Here is a 16,729-nt window from a genome sequence, read left to right as displayed (position 1 = left end):
CATGATTTTATAACATCATATATCAACATAGTGCAAAATGGTATTAAAATTATGTGTAGAAGTCGTTGATTTGTTATGAGAAAGAATGTCCAGAAAAATTTATTTCATTGACGTCATTCAGAGTAACCAATATAAAAGGACCATTTTGAATCAAGCCATGTGGTCAGTATCATGTGACAGGATGTGACATCATTCAGACACCTGCAAAAGGACCACATGGTCATGAAGCAAAGTAACTAACTCTCTTTTAACTATTTAAAAAAAATCATGTTTTCACTTGCTTATACGCATGTCCTGAAATATCAGGTCATTTGGTACAACCGGTATAAAACATGGAAATGTTTTAGTATATTTAAAAATTTGTACTAAATATAAAATTTTTGATTGTCCTTTTGCTAGATAGCTAGATATCAGCCTGTTAGCACTATTTGAAAATATCGTCATTCGGTATAACCAAAAGTGTCATTTGGTAAAATTGAAATTTTGGTTAAACCATATGACTTTTTTGGTGACAAATTTTGTCCATCTTGTAAAAAATGACAAAAGCAGTGTTACTTGATTATAAAAACCACATAATCTCATTGATAACACTTAATAAAACTCCAAAAACCTTATTCGTCAGTGACCCAGTAACATTTAAAAAACATCAGATGAACGTCCAACTAAAACATTCAGAAATAAGGTTTTTATAACTTGATGGGAAAGTTAGCAAAATGTTCTTGGAACTTAGTTTTGTTAGCTGGGATATTAGATTAAATCATGATTATATTATTTTTTATGTAATTCATATTTTTTCTACATTTTTTACATTGCTTTGAAGATGAATTCAAATAAATGTCTGTGATTCTTTCACCGGGATGGAAATTAATTTCAGACAATTTCATCTCTCCAAACGTTCAAAAAATGGCAGAGCTGAAAGAAAAATCTATTCAAACAAACAGAACTTAGATAAAACTCTATAAATATTGCTGCGTTTACGTTCAAGTCTTTTGTTGAACTCACAGTTAACAATAAAGAAGCACGTGGTACTACGGTAACTGTAGACGTGAACGCAGCGTGACGTTACAGTACAGGGAGAAACATCAGTCCGTCCTGAGCTCGTCTCCTTTGGTGACTTTATCTGTGCTTCACTTGTTTCATTCTTGGCATCTTAGTCTGATTTTCTGTCATCAGTTTCATGGATGCGTCTGATCTCCACTGGAAGCCACATTATGTGACCCTCCCTCGTGTGATCTTGTGAATGACCATTTAGGTGACATGACATGAGGTCACGACCTTTAGGGTCGCGTGTTCCTTGAGGCCAAACACACCCACTTCCTCCTTTGGGAAGACTGCGATGAGCAAAGTACAAAACAAATGCAGGCAAGGCGAATTATATATATATATATATATATATATATATATATATATATAATAGATGTATTTATTCATATAAATATAATAAATTTAAACAAATAAATTTAGTAATTTATATAAATACATTTATTCTTTATATACAAATGTTTTACTTATCTAAATTATATTTATTTATATAAGTAAATTATTCAAATGTATCATATTTATATGATACAATATATTATATACATTTGTATTAATTATTATATATTATGTAATAAATTATGTATATATTAGTTACATTTTGTTAGTATAATAAATTTGAATAATTTACTAATACAAATATTTATATTTGTTTAAATATACATTTATATGAACATTTAAATATACATTTAATAATGAATGTGTATATAAATGTATTTAAATAAATATAATACATTATATAAACACATTTATTATTTATATATGAATGTTGTATTTGTGTTTTTTTCACATATATTATTTATGTTACGCATTTATGCACAATGCATTTATTTATATAAAAGTATTCTATTAATTTATAAATTTGTTATATTATGTAAATATACTATATATTTGAGAAATTTACATATATATTTATTTGTATAAATATACATTTATATATAAATAACATATATTTTTTTATAAATGTATTATTTGTATATAATTGTACTTATATAGAATACCTTTACATAAATAAATATATTTAGGATTTGTAAATAATATAAATGTATTTTTGTTTATAAATATATTTATATTATATAACTTATATAAATAAATATTTATATATATTATTTATTAAATAAATTAAATACTATATTTATATAAATTAATTATTCCATATAAGTATAATACATTTGAGTAAATAATTAACTTATGTAAATATTTATTTATATACATTAATTCATATATAAATAATAAATGTATTTATTTTTGTAAAGGTGGTTAAATAAATATAAATGTATTTACTTGTGGGAATGTCATATCTCGGACTCGCTCTTGTAAGTCATGGGGTCGAGCGGTATGGCAGTCTGCAGAATGTCAAACTCAATCTGATTGTCCATGTCTAATACGCAGAGCATGTTGCTGCCGGAGGTCATTGTGGCCGAGTCCTGGAACATTTTCTGGAAGTCTGTGGGAACCCTGGTCAGATTCTCGCCCGTCCGCTCCTCCTCGTCCTCTCCGCAGCACAGCGCCACCTCGTTCTCATAGCAGAAGGCGCTGGGTGAGTGCGGTGGGAAGAGCGTTTGGGCCCCGCGGTGGCAGCGGCTGTCCGGCGTCTCGGAACGGGACGAAGCGGACGAATGGCGCCCAGTCAGTTCTTTCAACTCCTTAGCGCTGCAGGCGGGCGTCGAGGGAACCTCGTAGGTTTTGTGGAAGTGAGCGTAATCGACCTTGTAGCGGTCGCGGTCCTCAAAGATGACTGGCTCGAAGCGGTGACCCCAAAGGATCTCGCGGGAGAGGTAGGAACTTCGCGTTTGCGTGGTCATGGCCGTCGCCTCCACCATTCCCTCCAGAATTACCACGATCTCAAAGTCATCAGACTCGAGGTCCGCTCGGCTCATGGTCCAAAGCGGCGAGTCCTCGTCGATCTCGTGCACAATGACCAAAGGCGACACTAAGAAGAGGCGATCGGTGCCTTCATCGTAGCCCACGTTTAGATCCATCTGTTCGAGCGGGATGAACTCGCCTTCAGCCGTCACGTAGGGTCGGATGAGCTGCGCCCGGACGTGAGCCTCAACAATGTGGCTCCGCCGAAGGTTCCCGACTCGCCACATCAAGCACAGCTTCCCGTCACGCAGCGCAATCACTGCGTTCTGGGAAAAAAGCAAGGTTTGGTTCCTCTTCTTTGGACGTGCCATTTTGGCCATGATGGTGCCAATCATGAAGGAATCAATGATGCATCCAACAATCGATTGCACCACCACCGTCACGATCGCTACGGGACACTCTTCGGTCACGCAGCGCCAGCCGTAGCCAATAGTGGTTTGGGTCTCAATGGAGAACAGGAAGGCCCCTACAAATCCCTCCACATGCAGCAAACATGGTTTCCACTGCTTCCCACCACTGACGCGATCATTATCGAAGTCCCCGTGAGCCAGAGATACGCTGTAGAAGATCAAGCCAAAGATGAACCAGGACACCAAGAAAGTGGAGCAGAAGATCATAAGCAGGTACCGCCAGCGGATGTCCACACACGTTGTAAATATATCCGCCAGGTACCGCCACGGCTTGTCGTCCATGTTGGTGAAGACCACATTGCACTGGCCGTTCTTCTTGACGAAGCGGCTGCGCAGCTGGCCTCCACCGGACGTGGAGATCCTCCCGTTGTAGCCGGAGCCCATCGCCATCGCTGACGCGCTCGGACCTCCGCTCCTCCGGGGGAGTGCAGCCGGCCAGAGCCGTGGCCGTTGTGGAGGCCAAGGGTGGAGATCTTCAGTGCCTCCTCGTCAGGAGACACGATGCTGTACCTGAGAGAGAGGACAGAAGAGTTTGGGGTCAGAAAGCCGGACTGATTTGAATCTTCATTAAACTGAATTGAGCTTAAAGGATTAGTTCACTTTAAAATGAAAATTTACTCACCCTCAAGCCATCCTAGGTGTATATGACTTTCCTCTTTCTGATGAACACAATCTGAGTTATATTAATAAATATCCTGACACATCCAAGCTTTATAATGGCAGTAAACGGGTCCAACGAGTTTGAAGCTGAAGAAAGTGCATCCATCCATCATAAATGTACTCCAGGGGGGGTTAGTAAAGTCCTTCTGAAGCGAAGAGATACGTTTATGTAAGAAAGATATCCATATTTAACAAGTTATGAAGTCAAATATCTAGCTTCCACCAAACCGCATATTCAACATATTCAACATAGAAAGAAAGTGTGATGCCTCTCGCATGCCTTAAGTATTCAACTTCCGGAAAAAGTGTAACTGGCATTGCGGTCTGGCGGAAGCTCGATATTTTACTTTATAACTTGTTAAATATGGATATTTTTCTTACACAAATGTAGCCCTTCACTTCAGAAGGTCTTTATGAACCCCCCTGGAGTACATTTATGATGGATGGATGTACTTTCTTCAGCTTAATACTCATTGGTCCCGTTCACTTCCATTATAAAGCTTGGATGCGTCAGGATATTTATTAATATAACTCAGATTGAGTAAAGCTTGGGCTAATTTTCATTTGAAAGTGAACTAATCCTTTAATAATTACACTGTTGTCTTCTGTAGGTCTGCTTTATAACCAAAATTTAATTCATAATTGATGAATTTTGCAACATTGATACTTATTGAACTGAATCAACATAGAAGCTCAATTGAATATGTTTCATAATTGATACATTTTACAACATCAATAGTTGTTGAACTGAATTGAGGGTTGAATAATGGTACTATTGTCTTTTGTAGATCTGCTTTATAGCTGAAATTCAATTAGTAATTGATGAATTTTGCAACATTGACACTGTTATTGAACTAAATTGAATCAACATTGAAGCTCAGCTTAATTTCATAATTGATTAATTTTGCAACATTGACATTGTTATTGAACTAAATTGAATCAACATTGAAACTCAGTTTAATTTCATAATTGATGAATTTGCAACATTGACACTGTTATTGAACTAAATTGAATCAACATTGAAGCTCAGCTGAATGTTTCATAATTGATGAATTTGCAACATTGACACTATTATTGAACTAAATTGATTCAACATTAAAATAAACTTAGCTGAATTCAGTTACAGCTGTAAATCATCTCTACATTATTCTTTTTATAATTGGTTAGTTTTGCAACATTGATACTTATTGAACTGAATCAACATATAAGCTCAACTGAATGTTTCATAATTGATATATTTTACAACATCAATAATTGGTGAACTGAATTGAGCTGAATAATGGTACTATTGTCTTCTGTAGATCTGCTTTATAGCTAAAATTCAATTAGTAATTGAATTTTAACTGTTATTGAACTAAATTGAATCAACATTGAAGCTCAGCTGGATGTTTCATAATTGATTAATTTGCAACATTGACACTGCTATTGAACTAAATTGATTCAACATTAAAATAAACTTAGCTGAACACTATTGTCTTCAATTTCAGCTGTAAATCATCTCTACATTAGTCTTTTTATAATTGATGAGTTTTGCAATATTGACACTGTTATTGAACTGAATTGAATCAACATCCTAGCTAACTAAAATATGTTCTGAGAGAGTTTTGCTTGTTTCTATTAAGTGGCAAAAACAATTGTCTGAATGTTCTTTGAACATTATATTTTATTATTCCATTCTACAAACATTATTGTAATGTTCCTGTTACTGGGATTGAATAACACTATTGTCTTTTTAAAGCTGCTTTACAGCTGAAATTGAACTTGTTTCAAAATTAAGTCTGTATCATTGATTCTATTATTTTCCTGTTATTACTATGAGGCTGCTTTAAAACAATCTGTATTGTATAAAGCGCTATATAAATGTGATGGAGGACAGGTCAAGAGCTGTAATCTGATTGGAGCATTTGTTCTTTCCAGTGACCGCTCTAAAGGACACGCACTCACTTCAGATAAACCATGAGTCACTAATGCGTATCCTTCCAGAAACACAGGACAAATCCTCCTGATGAATTCCTGAACTTTTAACGAATGGACTGTCAGTGGAATCAGAACTGACTGTTTCTCCATTCTTTCACTGTCTCTCTCTTTCAGTTTTTGTCCATGAAGGGTCGAGGGACTCAGGTGTGAGTTACCTGCCCCTCATCTGGGATTATGAGGGAAGGCGAGTCATTTAGCCATATCAGGATTGCGGTCAGTGAAGGTTTAGGGATTATAACCTGATCCATATCTCTCTCTCACATACACACACACCTATACTAATAAACAAACACATAAACAGTCTGACAGTGTTACTGACTCTCAATCATCTACTGATGTTTGGTGGAGCACAAGAGCGACTGTAAATGACATTAAAAGCTGCAAATTAAATAGCATTCTTGTTTGATTTTGTTGACATTTTGAAGATAAAGGTTTTTACCAAGGGAATTTTGGATGTCTTTTTATCAAAATGTTTTTAGGAATAAAATGATATTTAAACAAACCCCTCAGTAAAAACCTTCAGAATATAGTTAGGAATAAAACTGTAAGTTTTGGTGCATGTAAGTGCTGCTGAAGTGGAGATGCAAATATTTAAAGATATTTATTGTAAGAGAAATCTACTGATGCAAATAGATAAAGTGCAATAAAATAAACACTTCACTGTATTTTGGATGTTTTCTCTCTGCTAGTCTTAAAGGAAAAATGTTATGAAAGCAGGAGTTCAAAAAGACTCAAACCAGCTGAGAAAATGAGCAAAATCATTTTAAGACTTGAGCATTTTACTATTTGTTCTATAGATGTCAAGGATATTTTACCCAAAAATGATAATTCAGTCATCATTTATTACCCCTCATGTCATTTCAAACCTCTATGACTTACTTTTTTATGTTGAACCCAAAAGAAGATATTTTGAAGAATGTTGAAAACCAAACAACACAGCTTTCATTGTATGGACAAAAAACAATGAGACATCTCTCAAAATACCTTCTTTTTTGTATAATAGATAATATATCTTAATATTATTAAGAGGTATTTTACCCAAAAAATTACAGGGTTAGTTCACCCGAAAATGAAAATTATATCATTAATTACTCACCCTCATGCCGTTCCACACCTGTAAGACCTTCGTTCATCTTCAGAACACAAATTAAGATATTTTTGATGAAATCCAATGGCTCAGTGAGGCCTGCATTGCCAGTTAAGTAACACTTTCAGATGTCCAGACAGCTACTAAAAACATATTTAAAACAGTTCATGTGACTACAGTGGTTAAACCTTAATGTTATGAAGCGACTAGAATACTTTTTGTGTGCCAAAAAAGCAAAATAACGACTTTATTCAACAATATCTAGTGATGGGCAATCTCAAAACACTGCTTCATGAAGCTTGGAAGCTTTACAAATCTTTTATTTCGAATTGTTTCGAATTTTGTTAGAAATCTTTTGTTTCAAATCTTTTGTTTCAGAGTGTGTATCAAACTGCCAAAGTCACGTGATTTCAGTAAACAAGGCTTTGTTATGTCATAAGTGTTTTGAAATTTCAAAGGTTCACCACTGATACGCACTCCGAACCACTGATTCGAAACAAAAGATTTGTAAAGCTTCGAAGCTTCGTGAAGCAGTGTTTTGAGATCACCCATCACTAGATATTGTTAAATAAAGTCGTTGTTTTGTTTTTTTGGCGCACAAAAAGTATTATCTTCATAACATTAAGGTTGATAAATGAACTGTTTTAAATATGTCTTTAGTAGCTTTCTGGGCATCTGAAAAAGGAAATGATCTTGCTGGCAATGGAGGCTTCACTGAGCCATCGGATTTTATCAAAAATATCTTAATTTGTGTTCTGAAGATGAACGAAGGTCTTACGGGTGTGGAACGACATGAGGGTGAGTCATTAATGACATAATTTTGATTTTTGGGTGAACTAACCCTTTAATAATCTGTCATAATTTTTCCAAACCATGGATGTTTTTTGTGCCCCGATCTGATTTAAGTCATTGAATGCTGAGTATCTGCCAGTACCGATACTTGAATTTTCCTAGTGGTTTGCGCACGCTTTAAGTACATTAAAGTTATAGTGTAATGGCAGATAAAAATAAATAGTAAATAAATGATTTTTGAGTGATTCAAACAAGGAAGCTTGAACTCATTGGTTCTCGCACGTCACACATGCAACATTTGAGCTACTTGTCCTTTTCATGGCGATCGCCAGTTGGCAAACACACTTGAAGGTGCTTACCTTACCTTAAAAAAACACATTTAAAAAAAAAACACTGCATGTTTTTAATGTTCTGGGAACGTTAGATGGGCGATGAGTAAACTCTGCATATTTTTGAGCCAAATTTTATCCCATATTGCTCACTATCAAATGACCCATAAATCGTAAATGCACACACACACACACACACACATGTTCTGGTCGTACCTGTTGGCTCGGTTGCTTCCCATGTTGTATTTGATCTTCACCGTGTTTGTGCTGCTGTCTTCAGTGATGCGACAGAACAACGTTCTCCGTTTACTCTGAAAGATTGGGGATCGGCATCCTAACAGACGACGCACAGGCCTCGATGTTTCTCACACACTGCAGCCAAAGAAAAACAGAAGCGTCAGACGTGATGTGGAGAACATTCAGTCTGATTCGGAGAGGTTTGATTTGAAGTGGACAGAAACTATATTTGTGTTCTGGTTTGGATGCCGTGATCTGGGTCAAAGCAGTGGTTAAAATAGACCTGACGCACACACTCTCACACACACAGATGTAGGCTAACAACATCACTGATTTGCATGTTCTCTAAATGTTTATATTTGACCATTCTTACATTCAGAGAAAACATTTAAACCATTCCAGCCTAATAATCTTCATGAAAAAAAGACTTTTCTGTCGCTCTCTACAATAAATGGCTACTTGCTTTGACATTCAGGCATTGAGTGTCCAAATACACACAAAAAAAAAAAAATATATTTAGGTCTAAATTTAAGATTCATGCATTTGAGTTCCATATAAAATCTCCAGTTTTAACATAAACTGCATATTTGTCAGCCATACATAAATAAAACTGGTCAGATTTCTGTAATAGTCCTAATAAACTTAATACATAATAACTAGGTTTATATATTTAAGAATAAATGAAATTTGCTTCAATCTCATATATTTCAACAAACTGAATATTGCTTGTTCTACAGCTAGCCATACTTTTGTTCATACTTTTTAACTGAATACATTTAACAGATTTATGCTGATTCTAAGCAATTTGAAGTATGATTAGTATGATTATTTTAATAAAATTACATGTATATAGTTAATAATAAACTATGCCAGAAATCCTACCAGTTTCATTTATGAAGACAAGTGACAAATATGCATCACATAATAAACTAATAAACTTAATATGCAAGTCAAATGTCTGAATGTCTTTAAATTAAATGTCAAAATATCTATGTTGCATTTATTGTACAAAATCTTTGAAAACTTTTTTTCATGAAAATATTTTAAAGTCTAATAAATGTTATTAAATAAAGTCAATGTTTAATATTTATTTTGAGTAAATCTGGGCAGTTGACTAAATGTTTTTTGTTTATGTCTTTGTGTTTGTTCAGTCATGTTCAGTCTTATTGTCTATAAAGTGTTTACATTTGCTTATTGTGGATCTTGGAGCCTACTGATATGGTTTCATGTAATGAAATTGTTGGTCATCTAAAACCAACTCCCTGTCCTCTGGATATTATTCCACCTCATTTCCTTAGAAAATCATGACACAGTTGGTTCTGGCCTGTTATTGGTTATTAACAAATGCTCGTCTACTAGCTCCTTCCCTGACAGTCTTAAATTTGCTGACGCCATATCTTAAAAAACCAAGCCTGGATCCTTCCTCTTTTTCTAACTTTTGTCCTATCTCCATTTTATCTCAAATATCCTTGAGAAAGTTGTACTGACACAATTAGAGTCATATTTGGCTGTGAATTCTCTTCATGAAATGTTTGGATTTAAAGCTTTACACAGTACTGAATCTGCCCTTTTAAGAGTTTCAAGTGATATTTTTACAGAAACTGATTCTGTGAAATCCATGGCTTTAGTTTTATTAAATCGGAGTGCTGCATTTGATTTGTTCGACCATGAGGTCCTGTTGACACGTCTGGAGATATCTGCAGGCACAGACTTACAGTATTTCTGTTCTTATCTGACAAACAGATGGTTTAGTGTTTGTATTGGTCATCAGTCCTCCTCTAGTATATCTCTGTGGAGTCCAACAGGGATCAATCCTCAGGCCGGTATTGTTTTCCCTTTACACTTTTACACTTAAAACTACCTTATGCTTCCATTTTTAATAAATATGGAGCATCCTTTCATCTGAAGATACTCAGATCTATTTTCCCTTAAAATATAACAATAAATACAGCTTACAACCACTGTTGGCCTGTTTAAAAGGACTCAAGCTTTGTCTTTCAAGGAATTTTCTAAATTTAAATTAAAATAAAAAGAAATAATTCTATTTGGGCCTAAGGAAAACTACAAACGGTTGACAGTGGTTCTCTTGCCCCATATGAAACTCAATGTGCTAGAAATCTGTGCATCTGTGCAATTCAACTTTTTAAAGTAAAACCCTTTTTATCCTAGAGTAACTTCCAAACTGTGATTCATGCATTCGTAACAACTCATCTAGATTGTTGTAATTCTCTTTATTATGGTGTCTCTTAGTCTTCCCTCTCCCATCTACAGCTCACGCAAAACGCAGCTGCAAGACTTCTCCCGCAAATACGAGCCGGTAACTCCAATTTTAACTGCACTTCATTGGCTACTTGTCAAATTTAGAATTGATTTTAAAATGCTAAAGTCCTCATCAATTTGGCACCTCATTACCTGAATAATCTTCTCTGTCCGTACACTCCTAGAACTCTGAGATCCAGTGACTCATCGTACCTAGATCTAGACTCAAAAAACGAGGCCATAAATAAATATTGTATTGCATTTTATATTTCACTCATTACACTTGAAATTACATAAAAGTGACTAGAGACAGATTTCTGTTTGATGATCTCTGTCATCACATACATCAATCAAGAGATTTGTATGTCTTGTGATCATTTAAACTGAAATGATGTAGTAAATGGTTCAAGTTCTTCATGTGGAGGATTGGGAGACGCAGATGTCAACAGGACAGACGCATGTGACTCAATAACTGCTCTTTACAATGAAAATGGACTTAACCTTTGTTACACAACACAAACACATTTAATCCCTGGTTGTGTGTGTGTGTGTGTGTGAGGAGAAGGTTTCTTTCTTGATTCCTCCTAATCCAGTAAATGATTTCTGAATAATCTCCTCATCTCTCATTTTTAACAGTGATATGAGGAGCAGATCAAGAGAAACTAGTCCTGAGGATCCTGCAGTGTAATCTGAGATGCTGTGTGTGTGTGTGTGAGTGACAGAAGGTGAGTTCAGACTTGAGCAGATCTGATATTTTAGTATTCTTTACTAGATAAATAATGAAGATCTTGATTAGGGATGCACCGATATGAAAATTTTGGCCAATACCGATAACCGATAATTATTTATATTTGAAAGCAAATAACCAATATTGGCTGATAAATCTAAATCCAAATTTTTATATAATTTTTGAGAGCCTCTTTACAAAAACAAAAGTTTCACCATTAAAAGCCATGTCCCAAGCACACGATAATAATGTTCTCATTATAATATTATGTAGCCTATATGACAGACTTATGATGTGCTTAACTATATAAGTGATTTCAATCATATTTCAAGCAATTCAAAACCATAATGGTGAAAAAACAATCTGAAGTGTCTCAGCTGAACACTCTAAAAAATAAAACATTGGTTCAACAAATAAAAATATGTTAACGTTTTCCACTAGAATTTTTAACTTAAGCCAATTGGGAGAATTACATTAATTCAAAGCAATATTTTGAGTTGATCAAACATAATGTTTTAAGTAAAGTGAAGACGTTTTTTTAGCCACAGTAAAAACACATTTCTAAGTAACATGAACTTAATAATTGTCAACATGAATGCAACTATTTAAGTTGATCCAACATAATGTTTTAAGAAACATTTTGGACACAATAATACGCATTTCTAAGTAACATGAACTTACCAAGCACCGCATTAACAGAAACTCTTCTAAATTAGCATAACAACACACTAATTACTGCTAAATCTCCCTTACCATTAATCTTGTGCAAAAACCATTATATAACACTTAATTTTAGCATTTACTCTCCCTTTCAAGTGCCATGGGCAAAGCATGATGGGAAATATAAATCCCAGCCCAGTTTCACGTCTAAATTAAAAGAAGTGTTCATACAACTCAAAACAATGAAACATGTTTACACGTCATCAGATTGTATTTTACATTAACAGAACTTAAAATTAAATACATTTTTGATTAACTGAAAATATCGAATCAATAGGCATAATATGTGTGTCATCCAAGCTTAATAAAATAACAATTACAAGTAAAAAGTCTAACAGCATTTCAGAACTTGATTTTTTATTTCACAACAATATATATATAACTAAAGGTCCCCTGAATTAGTTTTTAGAGTGAAGGAAATAATCCATTTTTTCTTGGCTTTAATATATCAGCTTGACCTATATGATAACATTAAAACTGAACATATATCGGCTGATAACAATATGGTGGCAGATATATTGTGCATCTTTTGATGTGCTTTTTTTTTATAATTTTAATTTCTATTAATTATTTTTGATTTATTGTGTTTTTACAGTGGTCCCAATAAGTATGTGTTCACCGCAGTCACATTTTCACTTTATGGGAACGTTACTTTTCATTGTTCTCTGAACGTTCTGACACAAGTAGTAACATTTAAAAAAAAAAACATTAGACAAATGTCTAACTAAAACTTAAAAAACAAAACAAAACAAAAACACTATGAACAATGTATAAATAATGTTTTTGTGCTAACCTTTTGAGAACATTACTGAAGACCAGATAACTTTGAACAAACATTCTGTATCAATGTTACTGGAAGAACGTTGGTTTCTTTGGTTTTCACTTAATTTCACTTTTTAATTCTTATTTTATCCAGGAAAAATCCACTTTTATGCACTGCATTCAATACATTTAAACAGGTCATGCATGGGAATTGAACCCATGACCTTGCTGACATTGATAGCGCCATGATCTCCTGTCTGAGCCACAGGACTGTTCAAACAAGCCAAGTTCATCACATTAACTATCAGCATGATCCACTTATGAGAAACAAACACAATACTGACTGTCTTCATCTTCAACACTATCTCTATTGATTCAGCATTCAAAACAACAAACTTCTGTCTGTACTAATATTCAGACATTTAAGTGTTATTTTGGTGTTCAGATACTTTTTGTGGGCATTATAGGCTACTAACAGGGAACATTCTCATAACTTTGGCTAACGCTCTGGCAAGATTCTCTCATAAGTATGAACAAAGGTTCTTCCAGTAACGTTCGTTCAAAGTTATCTGGTCTTTAATAAATGATATTTTTGGCGGAAATTACAATGTTGTCTGTTTTGAGAGTTGATAGACTTTTTTTCATACAGTTTTGACAATATGAACCATAATTTGTACTGTGGTACTTTGCTATATACCATGGTACTGAATGATTACCAAATGCATACCACAGTATTTGCATGTAGCCTATATTATGGTATTAGGCATTGTCCAAACTATAACTAAAACAATTGTACATTTCTGTACGACTGGAAACATCAGTGCATTGAGTGCATTAAGCCCTCATTGATCAGGGGAATCAAATGAAGTCACGTGGCAGATTCTCCGGCACATTTAGCGCTTTCCACTGGAAACTAGCCGTCTGACACGCCTCAAATGAGCGAGACGTCAGAACTCCAGTTTCCCGCGCTTCGAAGTTTAAACACCTTTGAGGTAAATAGTGTGTCAGAAAACTTTAAAATTACTCCAAACATACCGCAGGGCTTTCATTGTGCGGCAGATGTTGGTCTCAAATCTGCGGGATTGAGACTGTGACATAAAATATGACGCGCAGGTAAGTTTAGCGCGCGCGGTAAATCCGGTAAAGCTCCAGATGCGGAGCGCGAATCAGTGCGTGATCTCAAACAGAGAATAATCTCTTTTCATTACAACATCAGGTTTCTTTTCTCTGTTTCAGCCGCATTCATCCTCCATCTGACCATCTGTACGCCAGTCCTTTAAATCGGTGTTTATGTTAGTGAAAATTACGAATAAATGTACCTAAATCAAATAGTCTGTTATTTAAAACATTAGTTTGTACGTATACACCACTCTTATTGTTATAAAACAGAACAAATGTATATATATTTATCATATACTGTCAAAAATTTTACACAGTAACGTTATGCAGGAGACATCTTTATCCTAAAGCCGTTAATAAATAACTTCAAATGGACGTCATAATGGAGGGAAAAACTCTTAAATCACTAATAAAGAGACATCTGACTTACTGTACACAAGAAGATATGAAGAATTACTCACCTTAATGAAGCAAATATCTAATCTGTAAACGTGTTATTTGCCTTAAACCTGTCTTCTGCTCGAGGTCACTTCGTGTTTTGGCGGTAATTAAGCGCGCGCTCCGTTCTCTCTTCCTTTTTTTTATTCTCCGAAAACACCCATCTTTAACACGATATTACCAGCGCCGCGGTTTTTTTTTTAATTCATGTTTTCTTGTAGTTTTCGCAGGTTAATCCCTCCGGTCTCTCTTCTTTGACTTCACTCACGCGGTAATCTCCGAGCGCGCGCGCGCTCTCCTCCTCATCCTCGCGGTCTCGCGCTCATGTGGGTGACCGGCGGATAACGGGGGAGGAGGAGGAGAAAGATGCGAGCCTGTCACTGCGATTATGTTCACTTCAGATTGATGTCAAGTGAAATTCAGTCCAAATTAGTCCAGACATGATGGATGTGGGAATGAAATGAAAGACCGTCGATTGACTTGTTCCGTTTATATTCAGTGTCCTGACTGAATTATCTTTGTGTTGCTTCTGTCTGTGGGATAAATGCCCATTTTCGTCATTTTCATTTTCTTCAATGCTACAGAATTTATTCTTAGAGGGAGTGTTTCTTGCTTTCTTCTCTTGTCAAAGTATTTTAGCATCCAAACATAAAATGTTCTCTCGTGTATCTCTTTTTGTGTTTTCTGAGTAGAAAATGAACACAGATTCAGATTCAGAAAGAATATGACCAAAACTGGGGTTCTTTCATAATCTAGACTATACACACTTTTAAAAATAAGGGTGTTTTTGCAGTGATACCATACACTTAAAAATAAAGGTTCTTTATTGGTTCCATGAAGAACCATTAGAATCCATGGAAACTTTCCATTCCGAAAAAGGTTCTTTATAGTGGAAAAAGATTCTTTAGATCATTTGAATGTTCTTCACACTAAGAAAAATGAATAAAGGTTCCAAAAGGGGGTTTTCGCAGCGAGGCCCGAGAACAGGGGTGTCCAAACTCAGTCCTGGAGGGCCACTGTCCTGCAGAGTTTAGCTCCAACTTGCCTCAACACACCTGCCTGGGCAGCGTTTCCCAAAAGCATCGTAAGCCTAAGTTGATCGTAGCTCCATTGAAACCAATGGAGCTACGATCAACTTAAGCTTACGATGCTTTTGGGAAACGCTGCCCTGGATGTTTCTAGTATCCATAGTAAGATCTTGATTAGCTGGTCAGGTGTGTATAATTGGGGTTGAAGCTAAACTTTGCAGGACAGTGGCCCTCCAAGAACAGGATTGGACACTCATGCCTTAGAAGAACCATTTTTGGTTCCACAAAGAACCTTTCAGTGATTCAGTTCTTAAAGGAAGAAAATTTTAATAGTCTAAATAATCTTTATCCACTATAAAGAACCTTTTGTGGAATTGAAAGATTCCATGAATGCTAAAAGTTCTTCATGGAACCAATAAAGAATGTTTAGTTTTAAGAGTGAAGAAACTGAAAAATCTACAGAAATGAGAAATTCCAGTCTATCTGATGAAAACAACATGTTTACAAATACAAAAATGAACAGGTTCACCACAACTTGCATCCTAAGAAACACATGAATGTCTGTGAACGTTGCTTTAATGACCTCTGATCTGTATTTCTGTCCTGATTATTTCGTTTGAGAGATTCTAGAGCGGTGACTACATGGTTTCTATGGAGATGCACGGTTGTTGTGTGAGCTCTTATTTTTGGCGGTGGAGGCCTGAATGAGGAGGTGGGCAAATCCGAACATATGACAGCCGTGGAGTGACAGTAGGAGTGTGTGTGGGAGAAAATACAGAGACAGATGAGCTGAGACGAGAGGATCCTGCTAGGACATCATGGAATGAGGCCGTGTTTAATAAGAAGACAAACAAAAATGTGCTCTTGTTGTTTCAGTGCACAAGTCATACTCAAAGCAACTTTAATCTATACATTCATGCACACACACATATATATATATATATATATATATATATATATATATATATATATATATATATATGGGCAAGCTTAAGGATTTGAGCGAGTTTGACAAGGGCCAAATTGTGATGGCTAGAGGACTGGATCAGAGCATCTCCAAAACTGCAGCTCTTGTGGGTGTTCCCGGTCTGCAGTGGTCAGTATCTATCAAAAGTGCTCCAAGGAAGGAACAGTGGTGAACCGGCGACAGGGTCATGGGCGGACAAGACTCACTTATGCACGTGGGGAGCGAAGGCTGGCCCGTGTGGTCCGATCCAACAGACGAGCTACTGTTGCTCAAAAAGTTAATGCTGGTTCTGATAGAAAGGTGTCAGAATACA

The 16,729-nt window shown here is 35.5% G+C and overlaps 1 protein-coding gene across 1 annotated transcript; it reads right to left on the bottom strand.

The window, feature by feature from the left end:
• Window positions 1-2,239: 2,239 nt before the first annotated feature.
• kcnj4 (potassium inwardly rectifying channel subfamily J member 4) lies at window positions 2,240-14,954 on the bottom strand. Its single transcript, XM_048190235.1, is given in 4 exon segments — window positions 2,240-3,727; window positions 3,730-3,824; window positions 8,376-8,531; window positions 14,445-14,954. Coding segments are annotated over 3 exon segments (1,512 nt in total). The 5' UTR covers window positions 8,399-8,531; window positions 14,445-14,954; the 3' UTR covers window positions 2,240-2,333.
• Window positions 14,955-16,729: the final 1,775 nt, after the last annotated feature.

Source organism: Megalobrama amblycephala, linkage group LG1, assembly GCF_018812025.1.
Source record: "Megalobrama amblycephala isolate DHTTF-2021 linkage group LG1, ASM1881202v1, whole genome shotgun sequence".
In the NCBI taxonomy this organism is placed as follows: domain Eukaryota; kingdom Metazoa; phylum Chordata; class Actinopteri; order Cypriniformes; family Xenocyprididae; genus Megalobrama; species Megalobrama amblycephala.
The sequence above is the reverse complement of the archived record's forward strand: the minus strand, read 5'-3'. Positions and strand labels throughout refer to the sequence as shown.